Source organism: Dictyostelium purpureum (genome assembly GCF_000190715.1).
Source record: "Dictyostelium purpureum unplaced genomic scaffold DICPUscaffold_202, whole genome shotgun sequence".
Taxonomy (NCBI): domain Eukaryota; phylum Evosea; class Eumycetozoa; order Dictyosteliales; family Dictyosteliaceae; genus Dictyostelium; species Dictyostelium purpureum.
The window spans coordinates 1-19,873 of NW_003519538.1; the positions used below are offsets into that span (position 1 = coordinate 1).

Below are 19,873 nucleotides of genomic sequence, written 5' to 3' on the forward strand. Positions count from 1 at the left end.
CCCATTAACAATTATTTTTTAAAAAAAAATCAAAGCTCTATTGGAAAAGAGAAAAAATTATATTTATTTCAATTCACATTATTTAGTTTTTTTTTTAAAGGTGTGGTAGTTATATTTTTTTTAATTTTAAAATATTTAAAATTTTTTTTATTTTTTTTAAAAAATAAATATCAGCAACTTATCTTTATATTTTATCATAAACAAATATATTCAATTTTTTTTATTATTATCAATATCCACATAGTTTTTAGACAGAAAATATTGTAATTGAATTGTAATTGTATGATAATATTTTTCTTTATAAACATTTAATCATTCAAACATCTATAATAATATTTTTAAAGATTAAAATAGTTTAAAATAAAAAAAAAAAATCAAATCAAATATATAATTAAATAGATATGCACCCAAATAAATAACACACACCAAAAAAAAGACATAAAATAAACAAACACATACATACAATACACACTATATTTAATTTATTTTTAATTTTTTATTCCAAAAAGATCATAATTAAACAAACAAATAAAATAAAATAAAAAAGAAAATAAAAATAAAATAAAATAAAATAAAAATATTTATTAGTTTAAATAATATAGTATCACATTAAAATATAAAATTTAATATTTTATAATTTTTAAATATTAAAACAATCAATCAAACTTTTTATTATTAATCATTTATTTATTGTGTCTTTTCTTTTTTATAATTGTGTTTTTATAAAAAATTATTGTTTTTAAAATAAATAGAACACTATAATCAAAACCAAGTGTATTTTAGTTGTTATAATAAAGTATTATAGTTTTTGTAATATTAAAATTTATATTTTTTTATTTTATTTTTTTTCAAAATAATAATAATAATAATAATAATAATAATAATAATAATAATAATAATAATAATAATAATAATAATAATAATAATAATAATAATAATAATAATAATCTAATAATAATTAATTAATATTAATATAATTATTTTCTTTATTATAGTAAATTTAGAAATTGTACATTTAGAAAAGAAAAAAAAGAAAGGTCAAATAGATTATAATAATAGAATAAAATGGCTACAGATAATGATACATTAAACGATGTTTTAAGTTACATTACCGATGTATTGTTATGCTTATCAATTGTTGGTTCATTCTTTACAGTTTTCACATTTATGGTTTTTTATAAACTTAGAACATATCCAATTCGTTTAATTATATATTTATGTTTGTCAATTCTATTTGCGCAATTCTTTTTCGAAATTTCATTCAGATCATCAGAAAATCTTTTCTGTTTACCATCAGGTATTCTTCTTCATTATTTCTTCTTGGCTGATTTCGTATGGACTTTTTGTGTAGCCTTTAATTTCTATCAAATGATTGTAAAGAGAAACAGAGATGCCGAATCACTCGAAAAATATTACCATTTGGCTTCTTGGGGTATTCCATTACTTGTTGTAGTATTTTGTGCTGGTTTTGAAAAATATATTAATAGAGGTGGATTGTAAGTATCATTTTATTATTTAAATTATTTAAAACTTTTATTAATGTTAATATTTTATTATAGTTGTTATTTAGAAAATGATTTACCAGTATTCTTAGGTTTCTTTGTTCCAGGTTTATTAGTTGTTTGTGCTAATGCAGTTATTTTCTTCTTTATTGCTAGAGAAATTCATGATACTTTAAAGAATGCACCAAGAACAGATAAAAAAGAAAAATCAAAAGAATTTAGAGTATATTTTTCAATTTTTGTTTCAATTGGTTTAAGTTGGATTTTTGGTTTCATCATGACTTTCTTCAATTCTGATAGTGTTTTAGGTTATATATTTTTAATTTTATTCTCTGTAACAACTCCATTACAAGTAAGTTTATATAAAACAACAATATTTTGGTTAAAGAAACTTATATTAACTTTTTTTATTTTCAATTATTAGGGTTTCTTAATCTTTGTTTCATATTGTGTTAACGATAAAGTATTAGCTCATTATGCAAGAGGTTTCAAATCAATTGGTATTCCAATCTTCTCACGTTGGGAAAATTTGGATGGAACTTCCACTCGTCAAACTTCCACTACTGGTCCTAATTCTGATAACACAGATAAATCAGATATGTCAAATAATTTATCATCCGATTCATCTATCTCCATCAAAGCTCCAAACAGTTAATCAACAAAAAACAATAAAGATTAAAAAAATTGAAATAAATAATAATAATAATAATAATAATAATAATAATAATAATAATAATAGTAATAGTAATAGTAATAGTAATAATAATAGTAAAAATATAAATATAAAAGTAATAATAGTTTCGAAAATTTAAAAATATAATAGTTTTATTATAAAAATATATAAAAACTTTAAAAAAAAAAAAATAAAAAAAAAATAAAATAAGATGTATATTTTAATTTATAAATAAACTTCAAGACATAAACCCTTAAAATTTTTTTATATATAGTTTAAATTAATGAAAAGATATAATAAAAAAGAAAGTTTTATTTAATTATTTTTAAAACAACTAGTAAACCAGAAATTTTTAGTGGCATCTAACACCTTCTTGTCCAACAATTTTAAAGATAATATCACCGCTTAACCATCTGTTATCTAATTTGATTGAAAAATAATAGTCATTTGGGGATACTAAACATCTACTAATTACAAAGCCAGTTTGTCTTTTTTCACCTTCACAATTTTCTTTTGTAGCAATTTCTTGTTTGGCATGGGAATAGAAGACAATGTTTTCTTCCATACCTTCACTTGTAAAGGAAACATTTAGTCTTTCGAGATCGAATGGGCCTCTAACAATTCTATATCTAACAAATTCATCTTTGGCAAGGGACATTTTATAGTTGATTGCAGAACCATGATCTAAAACTAACCATTCGTTCATATACTTTTGTAATTCATAACTATTGGAGGAGTAGCTAATTATTAATAAAATAAAAATTGTAATAAGTTTTTTATAGTACATTTTTATATTAGTATGTTTTTTTGTTTATGTTTAATTAGATTTAATGTTTTAATTGAATAAGAATTTTTTTTTTGTCCTCTATTTATACCCCAAAAAACAAAAAAAAAAATAAATAAAGACCCCAAAAAACAAAAAAAAAAAAAAAATTTTTTTATTTGTTTTTTTAGGATAATGATAAATGGGGTGTTGTTATGTTCACCAGTGGATAACTCCTTTTTTTTATATTACAAAAATGAAAATTATTATAATATTAAAAGAATACGAGCATTTTTTTTATAATTTATTCATATATGGGAGTAGATATAATTATTATACAAATTTGGTAAACTTAAAAATTTAAGTTATTTAAATTTATTTATTATAATTATTATAAATATTATTTTTATTATTATTTTTATATTTATTATTATATTTAGAAATGTTATTTTTAGAAATGTTATTTTTAAAAATTTAAGTTATTTAAATTTATTTATTATAATTATAATAATTATAATAAATATTATTTTTATTATTATTTTTATATTTAGAAATGTTATTTTTAGAAATGTCATTTTTAGAAATGTTATTATTAGAAATACTTTTTTTTTTTATTTAATTTAATTTTGATTGAATTTTTTCTTTTATAATTAAATGTAATTGTAATTTTTGATCTTTAAGTGTTTCAGGAATTGGAATTGTGAATTGAGTTCTGTAATCTATAACCATAATTCTTTGTAAATGTTCAAAATGTAAAAGTATTCCGTCATGGGTGATTTCACAGGATTTTATATTTTCGAAAGTAGCAGCCCATTTAAATGAGTAGTTGTTTTTGACATGGATGATTCTATGGTTGCTTATTAATGTTATGTTTTTACCATGATGGAAGTGGATGAGATAGGTGTCAGTATCTTTAAATTTGCCTTTGAAAGTAGTTTCTAAAATATATTGACCTTCACTTTGTTCGTAATTAAATTCCACTAAGAGATTATCTGTACCAAAGCATCTGGGTGGACGAATTCTGGTTGTATCTTTAAAGAGACCAGTTGTGTTTCTAATTCCTTCAGTGGTAAGAGTGGCTAAATCGAAAACACCCACTACAGGTTTAACACCAACACCAACTACACCTTGAACTACACCTTTAGCAAAACCTTGAACGCCACTGTTAATAGCACCTTCATATGGCTTAACTACTACACCACTTACACCTTCGACAATACCTCTTCCTAAACCTCTAATACCATATGCAATACCATCACCAATATGTTTTGCTTTCTTTTGACGTGAACGTTGACGATATCTTAGATATTGATCATCAAATGATAGGACAGCAATACCTTTACCGACAGTATTTGAAAGTTTTGAAAGAGTATTAAATAGACCATATACTGAATTCTTTAATAAACTTATGCTTCCTTTTGCTAAGCCTTTACCAAAATCTTTAGGGGATGTAATTAAACCTAGGGCAGGTTCATAGAAAAAGTCTTTTACACCAGCAGCCAAGTGATTAAATAAACCGACTGGGTTACCTATATTATCAGAAGATCCCAAAACTTTATAGAGTTGATTTAGCGACTGCATTGTATAATGGGTCTTGATTCTATTGGCAAAAGAACGCTCTGAAAGGAAAGGATGCTCTAAGATTAAAGCATTTAGAGAAAGTGTTGTTCTATCTAAACCAAAACTAACACCCAATACTTCTAGTAATACACCTATCATATCGGAGTTTGAATGACCAACAAAACCATCTCTGACAAATGAAAACGATAATATTACTTTAATTGGATTTAATAGTAAAAGTTTAATATAAATCATTGATGATTTCTTTTTGTTCTTTTTCAATGAGGATTCATTCATTTGAATATTTGATGAGTTTTTTAATTCGTTTGCATTTGGTGCTAATAGTTGATTCATATTGCTAATGTTAGTTGTTGAGTTTATATTATTTTGATCAGAAATATTAAATGGTTCAATAAACTGTTGGTCATTATTATAGTTAAATATTGGTGAGTTTAATATTGGTAAGTTACTATCATCTTGAATAATTTGAACATTGTGTTGTTGTTGTTGTTGTTGTTGTGGCTGATTATTATTAGTATTTGATTGTTGATAAGTTAGTTTGTTCTTTTCTTTATGTTTCTTAAAATTTTTATCTAATTCCTTAATCAATTGAACCATTTCTATGATTGAAGCTAAAATACTATCATCCAACATTAAATTTACCTCTTGAATTAATAAGGATAATAATTCAAAATATTTCAAACCCTTTTTTTCTTCATTTTTGATAAAGCTGAAATGTAGGAATGGCTTTGGATCCTGTAATGAATTATTTGAATTGTTGACATGATAAAATAATACTGGGAAATCAGTGTTCTTTAATTGATTATCGATTTGCATATTTGTAATGATAAGTTCTAATCTAGAAAAGATATTGGACAGCGAGAAATTTACAGAGATATCGTTTAGTGAAAGATAAATTAGTTCTTTTGGGTTTTGATCGATTAAAGAGACACCAATTCTTGGGAGTGATAGTTGAAGGTCTAATTTACATTTTTCCATAGTATTAGAAATTTCTGATGAATCGTCTGGTGGTTTTTCATATGAGACAACCAATACTCTAGTTGGGCCATCTACTTTCATATATGAATAAACTGTATTGGCACCAATTTTCACAGGTTTAAAGTTTTTGATCTTTAAAATATTACAATTTAATATTGATGCTGGAGCTTCGCTGTTTGAACCCCAAATTTCTACTTTCAAAATTTTGGTTCCAGTTAATTGATCCCAAATATAGTTTGTAGATTGATTTGATGGAAGTGTATCAATAATATTACAACCTGATTGATAGAATCTAATTGCTCTTGGGGTTTGATTTTCAATTCTAAATGGTGGAAATTCTTTATCTTCATTATAGATATGAATTGAGGTATGGGTATTGTTATTATCTCTAATGTCTACACGAGCTAAATATGGCTTATGATTTGAGGAAGAGTTCCTCATTTTAATGGTTAGGTCGGCTAAATCATCAATTGCAAATGAGCCACTCCAGTCATAATTGTCATCATCGAATTTGATTTGAATAAGTTTCTCTGCATACCTATTTGGCCAATGGAATGGTTTTGACTCGCCAGATTCAATGGATTCGATTCTGCTCTGGCCTTCTTGACGATATAGTATGGTTTTATCACTTGAGTTTACCAAAATATATTGAAAATTTATTGTAACCATTTTGGTTCTTTGTAATTTATTCTTACCCAAGCTAATGGAGGCACGGAAATTAAACTCTCTGTAGTCATCACTATTTCCATTTGCTGAGGCGTTACAATATATAATACCGTTGTTGGTACCGACGGTTTCTAATGAAAAGATATTTGACCACTCTGAATTTGGAACTTTGATGTATAATAGATCGCTACTATAGAGGATCATCATTGTATCAATAGCACAGTCTTTTTTAGCATGGTGGTTTTTACCGTCCCTGTTTTGTTGTTCTATCTTTTGAGAGTTCTTTGAACGAGCAATCATTTGAGGGATACTAGATTCTTTATCCATAGACATTAGTAATGGTATGAAATTTGGTTTTTCGAATACCATAGGTAAACCAGTTTTGTTTATGATCCAATAAACTGAATAAAGGCTAAGCTTTCTTATACCTTCAATTTCTTCACGATTACCAATCATTATGTTTAATGGTTTCATAACCTTGTTTGGATCTTCTAATTTAATTTTGGATTTAATGATGGGTTTGGCACCTTTATCGCAATCTACTAATAAATGACGTTGACCAACAAAACCTGGAATACCTGATATTTTTATATAAACACTAACACGTGGATCTTGAGTATAAAATGGTATCTCTTCGCATGATTCTAATGAGGCAGTTTCTAATGGAATATCACCATCGTATAAGGTAATTTGAATTTTGCATGGTAGTAAATTTTCGATGACTAATGGCGAAACAATTTTAATAATATTTTGATCATTAATATTATTTAAAGTGGTTATATTATTGGTAGTGGCAATTGCTGGTGACGATGGATTATTTGGAGAATTGTTACCACTTGTATTGGTATTTAATGAGGCTGTTGATCTCAATAGTTTATCTTTATCATTTCTTAAATTGATTTCGTGTGGTATTAAGTTTGATAAGGTTTGTTCAAAATCTTTAGATTTGTTGTTATTTGAGTTAATGGTTTTTAAAGACTCATTATTACTATTTAATAATACTAATTTAATACTGTTATTGTTATTACTAGTCATTGGGTAGGAGGGGGACTGAACAAAATAGGAGTTTGAGGATTTTGGAATAATTTTTGGACATGTTAATATTTTAAATAGAGAATGAATATCATTATCTTCTAATGGTACATTGTCAGAGAAAGAGTTTTGATGTTTATATTCTATACCATCCCCAACTGGTAGGATTGAAAGGTATTTACTACAATTAATATATTGCAAAGGAACGGGTAACTCTTCGTCTGGGAACAAAATTTTAACGGTATCTCTATGGTGGTTGTTATTATTACTAATAAATTTAACTTCGATATTCATCTTTGTAGTGTTCTTAATTAGAACATTGGATCTAATTGTTATTTCTTTGCTACCATCTTCATTCCAACCTACTTCAAATATAAGTTTTTTACCACCAACTTTTATTAATCTATAACCTACTCTACCAATTGGAATTGGATTTGATGACGAGGAAGATGATGATGCATTATTAATTTGATTGGTTTTACCATTTTTGTTGTGATTTGAAAGTTTGATGGTAATATGAGGACCTTGATCTAATGATTCATCTTTAAAACCTTTGAAATCTCTATTCTTTTTTACAGATAATAATGATTTTGAATTTTCGATTTGAATGGGTTGTTTTTGATCGTTTTCTAAAAAGAAGCTTGCTTGTTTCTTTTGTTCAGGAACTTTAATAGTATATTCTAAATTGATACCGCTCTTATTAATGATCCAATATGGATGGAATGATGATGTTAGCTTTCTAATTGAAATGGTTTGTAATAATGGTGATGTTTTGGAAGTATATTTTTGTTGAGGAGTTTGTAAACTATTTAGTTGTGGCTGTGGTAATATTTGTTGTTGTAATAATGGTGATACATTAAGGCTTTGTCTATTACCAGCAGAATTAAAGCTACTGATCATGTTTGGTGAGGCAAAAGTAGAGTTTAAGGGATTAGGTGAGTTTGAACCTGATCTAATTCTGTTAATACTGGCACTAGTTGAGCTTAATGTGTTGGTGTTGGTTTGTGGAATAAATGATGTTGCTGAAATGGGTAAAATAATTTCTGGAGATAAACCACCATTATTGTTAAGGCTGTTGAAGAAAAATGGACTATCTCTGCCACTGATATCATTATCATTACCATTAACACCTAAAACGGTTAAAGGACTGTTGTTAGCAGATCTTTGATGTGGTGAGAAAATTCTTTTGTTAGCTACAACATTAGGTGGGGTGGTTTGATTTGAAACCGCTAAGAAGGATGAGTTTGATAATTGGAATGTAGATTGTTCGGGTTTGCTCTTGAATAGACCTGAAATAATTGGCAAAGTAGTCTTTAGATCATATTGAATGCTATGATAGGTTGATAGTAGTGAATGAGCAAAACCGTAGGTAGCATTGATGTTTAAATACTGATCAGAGTTTACTTGAATTGCTGTTAAAGGTCCTTTACCACGATATGACTTAACAAGTTTGAAATGGAAATTCCAATTTTCAATTAATGGCTCAAATGCCATTTTGTTGATATTGAAATAGTCGATCAATACTTTGGAGTCTACATTCATTTGTAAACTTTCACCAATGGTACCTTCCATCAAGAAATCGATACGGAAAAATGATAAATCAATGACTGGTAAGTTTTGATCCATATAGTCATTGACCAGAGTGATTCCAAACTGAGGTGCATTAAATCTAACGTTTAATACATTATTAACCTTCTTTTCTAATCTCTTTAACTCTTTCTCTTTTTCAATAGCCAATGGAGATTTGCCTTTCTGTTGTTTCTTTTTACTTGAAAGTTTTGGGAACTCTTTTTTTAATTGACCTGCTATTAATGCCAATAGTAATGTATCGTGATATGATAGGAAAAGATTAAATGGATCAATCGATGCGGATACATCAATTAATAAGCTACTCTTTTCGCTTGGAATGGTTGATTTTATTAACAGTAAGCTACAGTTGAAATCCAAATTTATTGGATCAAGTAGTGATGCTGCTCTTGAGCTTGAAACATTAGCAATAGAATGTCTAAATGAAAACATTTGGAAATTTTGAATGGAACCACCAATAATTCTACTGCCACCAGCCATGGTTTCTTTAAAGGTGGCATCAACAGAGAATTTAGCAATAACTAGATTTGATACTTCAGAGTTTGGATTTTCGACCAAAAGAATTTTTAATTTATTAATATTTGCTTTCAAATCAATATTCTTCTTTTTGCTTGGTAAAGCAAGAGTGTCAGATGGAGAGTTTGATGGTTGTACTGCAGTTGGTTTCTTTTTAAAAATTGTTTTAATTTCTTCTTTTACTTTTGAGTATGGTTCAAGGAAGAAACTACCCATCATATAAACAATTGTTGGTGATATATATAATCTTGGTCTATCGATTTTAGCATCGATATCTAAACGGTTTAAAACTTTATCTAAAATAATAGATGCAGAAATCAAAGGTTCATTAGAGTTTGATGCATTGTTCTCAAAACCTGAAGTTGAGTCTTTTAATGGACCTTCAAAAGTGGTGATATTCTTACTGCAGAATAAATCAATAAATTTAGAATCGCTATTTACTCTTGTGTCTGATAGTCTAATTGATTTTAAGAAACATTTAATATTTGTCTTAGTTGAGCCTAAAATATGAATATTTGATCCTAAATCGTTCATTTGTAAAGTTGCCAATTGATCCTCCATTTCTAAACCATGGTTTAAGAGCATTGAGAATCTTAATTCCGACAATTGTATATAAATTTCTGTTTTAATTTCAATAACTTTATCATTGATTATAATTTTCTTTTTCTTTTTGTTGCTGGTGCCACTGGAGTTTGATTTCTTTGCTAAGAGAATAGGTTCTAAATATTTCTTATATGTTGACATATAGTTGATTAAGATATTTAATAGCAATTGATAACCGTGTAAACTTATTTGGAAACTGACAGATTTGCAATGTATATCAACTTTTTGAATTGGAATATCAGAAACATCTTGAATATTTGAAAGTTCTTGGAAATCATCAACAATATCAATATTGACTACAAAATTAATATCTTCCAATAGGTGAGTTCTGGAGATGCACTCATCATTGTATGCATCAGAAAATACCAGGTCATGATGTTCTGCTATCATACTGTCGTCTAATGTTTGAACTATATCTACAAATAGATTTGATAGTTGAATTTCCATACTTTCATAGTTTAATTCGATACCTTTGGTGTTTTTGAAATAAAATAAATTTTCAATATGAACTTTTCCAAGATCAATTAAAATAGCATCATTGCCTAGTGTAATAATAATTTGAGGACTTTCAATATTAACCACTAATTTGATTTTAATTTGTTTCTTTTGCTGATTGTGGTTATTACTACCTGTCAATGATTTATTTTCTATTGTTGTTGATGTTGTGGCTTCTTCTTCGTTTAGTTTGTCGGAGCTATTGTTATGTTTCATAAATGGAATAACAATTGAGTTTTCTTTTTTAAATATTCTATTAATTTGTGGTTGACGGCTACCAATGATTGGTGCTTGATTATTAATGAAATCATTACCACCATCACTGGATTTTATACTAGGATTATAGTCCATTGGTTCCAATGTTGAGGTTGATAATGATAATGGTGTCATTACGAGTGGTGATGATAATTTAAGTTGATTGTCTTGGAGTTCTTGTTTTATTTTCTTTTGTTCAAATACATGGTTGATTATTGGTGTAACAAATTCTAAAATTGAAGATAGGAATTTTAGTGATAGTGTAATTTGGATTTGTCTAAGGGTTAAATTTAACTCGGAATCAAACGGGTGAACTTTATCTTTAGATGATACAGGTTTATGTTTGAATAGCGATTGGCTATAGACCTGTTCTGCGGTAGTTGAAATTGTCGAAAAGTTGACTTCTAATGTATTGGTAACTGAATTGTCTTTTAAAGAAATAACCTGTTCATAAACATTTGGATCGTTGATAATTGCATCGGTGGAAAGGTTTGGAGAAAGCTGGTAGGATTGGTTAAAGAATAAATATAGCTTACCAATTGAAACAATTGTTTGCTTATAGTTATTAAAACCTATATCTGATTTGAAATGGGTATCTTTAATATAAAACAAAGCACCTATTTCTTCCATGTATAAACGAATTGCTCCAATATTTAAATTTAACTTTAATTTCATTCTATTTAACCAATTAAAACTGGGTGTTTTGGTTTGGAGTGGTTGCTGATCTATAAATTCTTGTTGCTTTTGTTGTTGCTCTAAAATATGTTGTTGGAAATGGGATTCTAACTGTTTCTTTAGTAGATTTTTTGGTACTGCAGTTTTGAAACCATCATCCACCTTTGTTGGTATAAATCGTTTGAATGGAGATGTGGTGGATTTTCTTAATGGTGACATCAAAGAGAGTTTGGGTGATGGTATTTTGATGGTTGTGTTCTTTTTCTTTTTTAGATTTGCCATTTCAACTTTAACAGATTTTAGGATACCGACCAATGAGAGTATTCTATTCATTAAGAATAAAACATCTTTTTGATTAATTCTAAATAACAAGTCGCCTAAAACAATTGAAAGTGATAGTCTTGGGGGTGGTAAGACATTGGCATTGGCTAAATCGTCATCTATCCATACTAATACACTGGTCATTTCGACTGATAGTTTCAAATCTGTCAATATATAATTCTCTACTACATCTTTTAAAATTTCTTTAGTCTCATCTTCATAATTGTAGTGAATGGTCTTGATGTTTAAACTTTCTAAATCAAAGTGGAACAATGCGAGTGTTTCGTTATTGATAAATTCGTTGTTGATTCTTAGTCTACCCAAATCTAATATTAATTGACTCTTTGAAAACTCATTCTCTGGTATAACCAAATATGGAGACTCCATAACTGCATTAATCTTTAATTTCTTTCTCTTTCTATATTTTTCGACACTATTACCCTTATTTAAGTTTGAGTTTGAGTTGTTACTGTTACTGTTATTATTACTGTTACCACTTTTAATAATGCCTGGAATGTATTGGAATAAATCCAAAATATAATCTTTAAGAATATTTAAAAAGGTTGGTAATAAATAAATCTGGAATCTATTAACATCTGCTTCTAATATTGTTAACGGACCATTAGCTAATTTTCTAATACGTTCATATTTAAATGATAGTAGTAGATTTGTATCGTCATAGTTTGATAAAGCCTTTCTATAGAGATGGTTAGAGTTTTTTATATGTGTGATGATATCAAACAATTCAAACCCTTCTACAAAAATATCTAAAATTAATCTATCGCTAAGCTTGGTGATTTCTAGATCTACTTCTTTCATGTCTAATCTTGCGATATTGATTTCTTTAGGTTGATTATACTGATTTACAATGCCAACAAGTGATGGTGATTCACTATCTGAAATTAATACCGATTTAATACCCTGTACCGAAATTAAAATTAATACTTTATTTAACCCAGTTCTAATTGATCGCTTCTTTAGTAAATCTAGTGATGATGATTGTACGGATTGCGTTACTTTTCTATTTACAAGAACACTATAAAAGCAAAAAAAAAAAAAAGTATTATTAATTATACATAATAAAGAATATAATAGAAATAAATTTAAACTTACATCATTTGAACAACTTCAATTATATTGCCTAAAATTTGTGGTGTAAAGTTACAGTAAGTAAAACCCAAATTGATAACAACTTTTGAAAGTTTTTCATATGTTGGAATCATTTGTTTATTGTGGTAGATGGTACCATGAAGAATAGATTGATAGATTGGGTGGAAATCTGGAATTGGGATTTTAAATTTACTAATATCTGAGGAAATAACAATATCTTCGTCTGTAAAGTTTTCATCCCCTTGCTCTTTAGATCTATAAATATTCATATCTGAAAATTTGTAATCACCAATTACTGTTGTATCTTGTTGATTACTCTTTTCTACTTTAAGATTACTAATAAGTTGATTAGACTTGATATGTAGTAGTGGTTTGTTATCAGTTGATGATAGATTTAATAAATTTGTAACGATAATATTGATATCATCAAAAACAACGTAACTTGAAAATACAATGTCACGTTTTTTTAAAGCTAAAATTTCTTTTAATTCATCATCACTGCTGGTGGAGGAGGTAGTTGATTCTGTGATAGGGGTGGTATTGTGGTTGTTTGTGTGGTTTAGTAAATTATTAAATGATGTACGTAATGTATTGGTTGAAGTTGATAACCATTGTCTTTTTGGTTTTGGTGATGATGTTGAATTTATAATACTTGGTGATGCAGATGTTATTGTTGGTGTTGAGTTGTTATTTGATTTATTTGGTGATAAAGTTTGTTTAGTAGTTTGATTTTTTTGTAATTTAAATTGGAAGGAGGATATAAACGCATCTTCTACCCTTCGGATTTCTACCATTAATTGGAAAATAAATAGTCTAAGTTGGTAAAATGAATATGGTGAAAAGTAAATTCTAAAAAATGGGAAATTCACCTTCATTATAACTTTTGGATTGTCGTAATCTGGTTGATTATTCTTTCTTTTTTTCATATGTACAATTAAAGAGGTTTCAAAGAAAGTTTTATCAAATTCAGTTCTTTGGTTGCAATAATTTTCAATTCTATTATCTTCTTTGAACGATGGATGTGTCAACGGATTTCTCGATCTTAATCCTTCTGTTAAAGTTAATGATGGGGGTTTGGTTAAAATTGTTTTAATATTCATAGTTGAAATTTGGAAATTTTGATATTCTACAGTTTCTTTATTCTCATTTGGTGATTGGGATGGTTCTGCTGAAGGAGGTAACATTTCTAATGAAATTTTACCAAAATCTAAAATTAATACTGAATTTTCTTGAGCAATACCATTATAGTTATTTTTATTTGATTTTACATTATTATTGCTATTTTTATTATTATTATTATTATTATTATTATTATTATTATTATTATTATTATTATCATTGTTCATTTCTTCGATTGACGAAATGGGTATTATTACAGTAGGTGATTGAGATATAATTGACATATTAACTTTATTCTTTGAAACAGTTGTTTTCTTTTTTGAAGAAATTAAACCAGATAAATCAATAGTATGACCTGGTGTAATTAATTGAAGATAACGTAAAAGAGCTGCACTATTTAAAACAAAGAAAAAAGGTTTAACATCGATCATAATTGATATATTTTTTGGTGGAGGAGGTAATCTCTTCTTTTTGCTACCAACTTGAGGAGGAGACATTGATGTTGGAGTATTTGCATCTATAATTGGGGACATGCTCATTTGAAAGTTTAGCCAATTTTCACTAAGCGTACTGGAGGAAATCATATCTGGAAATTGTTCATTTTGTACCCAAATACCTGATAATTTAATTGATTTAATTTGAGTATCTAGTTGCATGTCATTGGCTTTCTTGAATAGTGATAATTGTATACCTGAAATATCACCATATATCAATGGAGTTTGGCCATTATCAAGCTCTTCCTCTGGTTTATCACTTAATAGTCTAACATGAATAGTTTTAATTGTAAAATTCATTGACAATTCTCTTTGTTGGGATTGTAATTGTCTTGAAGACTTTGATCTAACTGATGGCGAAATAACTGATGAAGAGTTAGTTGATGGAGGACCCAATGAGCTTGTACTATCTTTAACGGCATTTGGCTTGTATCCTATTGTGTCATATACTTGTTGTTGTATTGCTTCGGTGGTTGGCTTATTCAAAGATGATAATGAATCTGTTGATGAGTTTCTTGGTATTTCAACCTCAAAATCTATTGCACCTTTTTTCTTTTTCTTTTTCTTTTCTTCTCTTTCTTTTTCTTTTTTCTTTTTCTCTTCAGCCTTCAATCTCTCCTTTTCCTTTTCTTTTTCTTTTTTTAAAATTTTATCTTTGTCCTTTTCTTTATCTTCAATTCTTAGTTTTTCCTTTTCTTTTTCCTTTTCTTTTTCTTTTTCTTTTTCTTTTTCCCTTTCTTTTTCCTTTTCTTTTTCCTTTTCTTTTTCCTTTTCTTTTTCCTTTTCCTTTTCCTTTTCTGATTTTTCTTTTTCTTTCTCTTTATTTATAAATGATTTTTTTATTATACTTTCAAATGCACTCTTATTGTTTTGTTTGTCTTCCTATAGTTTTATAAAAAATAAAAAGTTTGTTATTTAAATTTTGGCACTATTATAAGTGATTATAATATTATAAATATAATTACTTTAATTTCATTTACAAATTCACTTATATTTTCCAAAATACTTAATAGTGAACTATATTGTTGAGGCTCTAAACTTAAACCAATTTCTTCAATTATTGATTCAATATCAATTCTAGTTATATTTTGTAAAATTGAACCAACTTGATGAATCTTTAAACGTAAATTTGCGGAAAGTGGGTGTAAAAGCATGTGATGATTTAAAGGGTCTTTACTTGTCGGAATACTATCCCTTAGAGCTTGTATAAGATCTTTAGTTGATAAATTACCCATTGGTTCTTGATCATGGTCACAATATATTGATAGATTTGATAAATCTGCTAGTTTGTTTAAGACACTTATTGAATCAGGTGATGATGATGATGACTCTATCCAAGTAGGGTTCCAAAAATCGTCAGTACTTTGAACGAAAAGTCTATCTAAACACAAACCAATTGCTATATTTCTATTGTTTCTACGCTCCTCAATTCTAATGTGTACTTTTTCTATAACTACTTGTAAATTATTTATAATTTTACTGATTAATTTTTCTTTAAACGAATCACCCTTCTTTTTTTTCGATGACTTTTCTGTAGATAATGATGAATCCTCTTCATTTATATTGAGATTTTCCATATCACCTAGCTCTGCTAATTGATCTGTATCCTCTTCTTTTTCTTTTTCTTTTTCTTTATTTTTTTGCTTTTTATCAAGTTTTAAAAATTTTAGAAATTTATCGCCAGATGTGTCATAAGATAGACTTTCACTTCCTAAACTTTCGTCGTCAGATTGATATGAAGAGTCGTCATCGCTGCTGTAGTTTGTTGATGATGATGATGCCAAGATATAGATATCTTGAAGATGCACAACCACTGATTCAGATTTTAATTGAGTCCAGGGGACTTTTACTGTTAATCGACCAACCACACCTCTATTTACCGATAAGGGCAAATCAAAGGCTTTAAACGCCTCGGGTTTAACTTCGATATTTTTAAGAACAACGTTTCCATTAAATAAACCAATATTTAATTGTTTTTTAGTTACTTCTTGAAGAAAAGATCCCAGAAATCTATCTATGACTTCTGCTATTATACCTTCGAAAACCATATTTTATTTATTTTTATATAATATATTCAACATATAAATAAATAATTGAATGAAAAAATAATACTACAAATGAAAAAAAATAAAAAAATAAATAAATAAATAAATAAATAAAATAAATAAATGATATAATAACTAAAAAATGGAATATTAGGATTTTATTTAAAAAAACAAATAAAAATATTCATTATACAATTTGTATGAATAGTAATTATTTAGTGTAAAAGTGGGTGGTTTTGTAAGATTATACAAAAAATAGAAAAAAAAAAAAAAAAATTTTAAATTATAATAATTAATTTTTTTTTTTGAATTTTTTTTTTTTATTTTTTTTATTTTTATTTTTATTTTTTTCATTTTTTTTCAATTAATCAATAAATAATGACGCAATCCCGCTCTTGAGAAATCGAATAGGACATAACTTCTATTTAATGGGATAATTTATTAGCTTTTTAATTATTTTTTTTATTCCTTTCCTTATTAAATCAAAAAAATAATTATCATTAATCAAAAGTGTCAAAAAACATCAAAAACTTGTAAATAAATTCAGAAAAATATATTTTTTTTTTTTGAATTTTTTCTATTTTATTTGAATATTTTAAAATTCCCAAAAAAAAATCTAAATATATAAACAACGTTTTTTTTTTTTTTTTAGTTTTATATATAGCACATAAAAATGATAAATAATAGTATTAATAGCAAAAACAATAAAAACATTAATAATAAAAATAGTAATAATATAATTCCAATAAAAAGTTTTTTAAAATATATTATAAATAAAGAAGATAAAATAAAACTTTTTGATTATATGAAAAACAATGATTTTAAACAGCTAAAAAGAGGTAGCTATTACATTTATTTAGAGTTACTATTTTTATATAAATGTTTTTTACTAACTTTTATTGTAATTAGCCGAAAATGAAATCAAATTGGGATACAGTATATGGTTTGTTGATGATTTAAATGAACCCAATATAATATTCTCATTCGAATTATTGGATGCATTGGTTAAAGTTTATTCAAATAATAAAAACATGGAAAAGATTGAAAATGCAATTAATTCAATAGATTTTAGCAAGGGTTTTTTAAATAGTTTCGAAATACCCAAAGAAGAAATCGACTCGTTGCTAATCGATGTTAAATACACAAATGCAATGCTATACCATTTGGGCGATTCTGTAGAGTATTACTCAATCATGGAGACTGCCAATAGAGATATTGTGGCTCTTCTCAAAAAGAGACTAAAGAAATGCAAGTTCAATGTTCTAACAAGCCAACCTCACAACGAATTCTCTCTCGACATTCACGAAATCGATGTAGACCAAAAAATTAAAGAATTTGAAAAAAACCTGGATGGTAACGAAGCCCCGTTGAACCATGATGATATTGAGATTGCATGTATGTAAATAACAAATACTATCCCACCCTACAAATGTTTTTACAAGCTATTAATACACCATTTTAATAACAATAATAATAAAGGTAAATATTGGGCTTATAAAACAGAGTTTTCAGTTGAGGAGCTAAAGTGGTCAGTTGATAATGAATTGGCATTTGGGTACAAGGTGAAAGACGAAAATAATAAAGAGCAGCTTGTAGCATGGAATATAATAAAATCAGATGGCAAAACAGTGCACTTATTCACCATACCAGAATTTAGAGGGAAAGGATACGCTAAAAAAGTTAAATCAAAAACACTACTTGCATTACTAAAAAGAAATTTAACGGCTCTATCGTATATCAACATCGACAATGTTTCATCTGAATCCCTAAGCACCAAAATGGGGCTAACCAAAGACTCATCGACTGTTGTAACATTAAGAGCTGATAAAATAAAGAAAAAATCCTCGCAACAACAACAACCAACAAACCAACAATCACAACCAATCTAAATTAGATAAAATAAAATATTTATGTGTATTATATTATTTAAAAATATCTTAGTTTTTTATTTATTGATTTAAATAACTTAAAATTGATTCTTCATCTAAATTGTTTTTTTCTATATAGTTTAAAAGTACATTTTGGACCAAATTTACAAAACTTGATGGTGGTGATGATGAATCGGTTTTATATTGGATTTGTGAGGTTGCATTTAAAATATATTGATCTTCGTTTTTATTATCGGTGCTATTATTATTAACGAGTAGTTTTAATAATTGGATAATTGATTTTAAACACACTAAATCTCTTTGAATTAACATGCTGAAGAGGTTTTGTTTATCTGTTGCGCTATCTGAGAAATCTTGAAATGATAATAACGATTTTTCACCTAAAGATTGTAAATTGTAGAGAAAACTTGTAAATAATTGAAACATTATAAAGAAACTTTTTTCGATAGCTTCTTTTTCGTTGATCATTTCCTCCTCCTCTTGTTTGGCATCTGTTTGGCTTTCTTTTTGTTTGCAAAGCTCGTCCTGTATTTCTCTTTTAGTTGCCTCCTTTTCCTCATCACTTTTAGCAATACTCATTAGTTTTGCATTAATTTCATTTCTGTTATAGTTAAACAATTCTATAGCTTTATTTACAGTGGTTGATAGTGTTGAATCATTATTATTATTATTATTATTTAGAAAACTCTTTAATATATTTGATTCGAAATTGATATTATCGTTTTTATTAAAATAATCCATTACTTGTTTATTGCTGTCTTTGTCTGTTGAAAAAATGTTATTAAGTTTCATTTTAATATCACCATTGAATAATGCAAAGTAGTATCTGAGTTGATCTGAGACCTGGTAGAGTTCGAATAAGTTTGACATCATTCCACATGATTCTGCTGCTTCTTGAATTTTTTTCAATAGCTCCAATACCATATTATACAATTTAATTAATTCGAGTTTGGTTTCATTTGATTCTGATTTATTAATTTGATGATAAAAAAATCTAATTAAATTTATTAAATCTTGAATAACTTTCTCTTTTTCACCTTCACTCTTTAAAGTATTAAGAATTGAAAATTGAATTGCTTCTTGTTCTTCTTCTTGATAGTCAAATTCTTCTTGATCCATTATTAATATTACTTATTTTAATGAAAAATAATTATAAAAATAAAAAAAATAAAAATTAAAAATAAAATATAATTTTTACTTTTTTTTTTTTTTTTTTTCAAAATTTCATCACAATGCATAACCGAATCATTTAATGCTGTTTTTTATTTTTAAATTGTTATTATTATAATATTAAAAAATATTCTTATTTTTATCACTTTTTTTTAAAATAAATAATTCCTTTTTTTGTATAGTGGTGGGTTAAATAGAAAAAAGAAAAAAATATGGTTATTATTATAAATAAAACAATGTTTATAATAAAATAAATATATAAAAAATTTTATTATAAAAAAATGAATATGTGATTTTTTGTAATTATAGTTTTAATAATCAATATCACACAATAATTCTTATCTTTAGAAAAAGAGATTTAAAGTAAGTTATTTTATATTCAAAAAAAAAACTATAAAT

General features: G+C 26.6%; 5 protein-coding genes across 5 annotated transcripts; 2 read left to right on the forward strand and 3 right to left on the reverse strand.

Moving 5' to 3' along the window:
- Window positions 1–995: 995 nt before the first annotated feature.
- DICPUDRAFT_95036 (uncharacterized protein) lies at window positions 996–2,408 on the forward strand. The gene is made up of 3 exons (XM_003289962.1): window positions 996–1,496; window positions 1,560–1,854; window positions 1,927–2,408. Exons 1-3 carry the CDS (start codon window positions 1,066–1,068, stop codon window positions 2,155–2,157), a joined length of 957 nt encoding a protein of 318 aa, XP_003290010.1. The 5' UTR covers window positions 996–1,065; the 3' UTR covers window positions 2,158–2,408.
- A 33-nt stretch (window positions 2,409–2,441) lies between these two features.
- On the reverse strand, window positions 2,442–2,993 carry DICPUDRAFT_92413 (uncharacterized protein). The gene has a single exon (XM_003289973.1). It carries the CDS (start codon window positions 2,960–2,962, stop codon window positions 2,528–2,530), a length of 435 nt encoding a protein of 144 aa, XP_003290021.1. The 5' UTR covers window positions 2,963–2,993; the 3' UTR covers window positions 2,442–2,527.
- A 560-nt stretch (window positions 2,994–3,553) lies between these two features.
- DICPUDRAFT_154491 (uncharacterized protein) lies at window positions 3,554–16,418 on the reverse strand (the record flags this gene model as incomplete). The annotated part of the gene is made up of 3 exons (XM_003289974.1): window positions 3,554–12,683; window positions 12,761–15,252; window positions 15,336–16,418. 3 exons carry the CDS (start codon window positions 16,416–16,418, stop codon window positions 3,554–3,556), a joined length of 12,705 nt encoding a protein of 4,234 aa, XP_003290022.1.
- A 748-nt stretch (window positions 16,419–17,166) lies between these two features.
- On the forward strand, window positions 17,167–18,208 carry DICPUDRAFT_20066 (uncharacterized protein; the record flags this gene model as incomplete). Its single annotated transcript, XM_003289963.1, has 3 exons — window positions 17,167–17,254; window positions 17,325–17,810; window positions 17,895–18,208. Coding segments are annotated over 3 exons (888 nt in total), but the record flags the coding sequence as incomplete, so codon positions are not given.
- A 156-nt stretch (window positions 18,209–18,364) lies between these two features.
- Window positions 18,365–19,423, reverse strand: DICPUDRAFT_154493 (uncharacterized protein; the record flags this gene model as incomplete). The annotated part of the gene is made up of 1 exon (XM_003289975.1): window positions 18,365–19,423. The coding sequence occupies one exon, from the start codon at window positions 19,421–19,423 to the stop codon at window positions 18,365–18,367; it is 1,059 nt and encodes a 352-aa protein (XP_003290023.1).
- Between the last annotated feature and the right edge of the window lie 450 nt (window positions 19,424–19,873).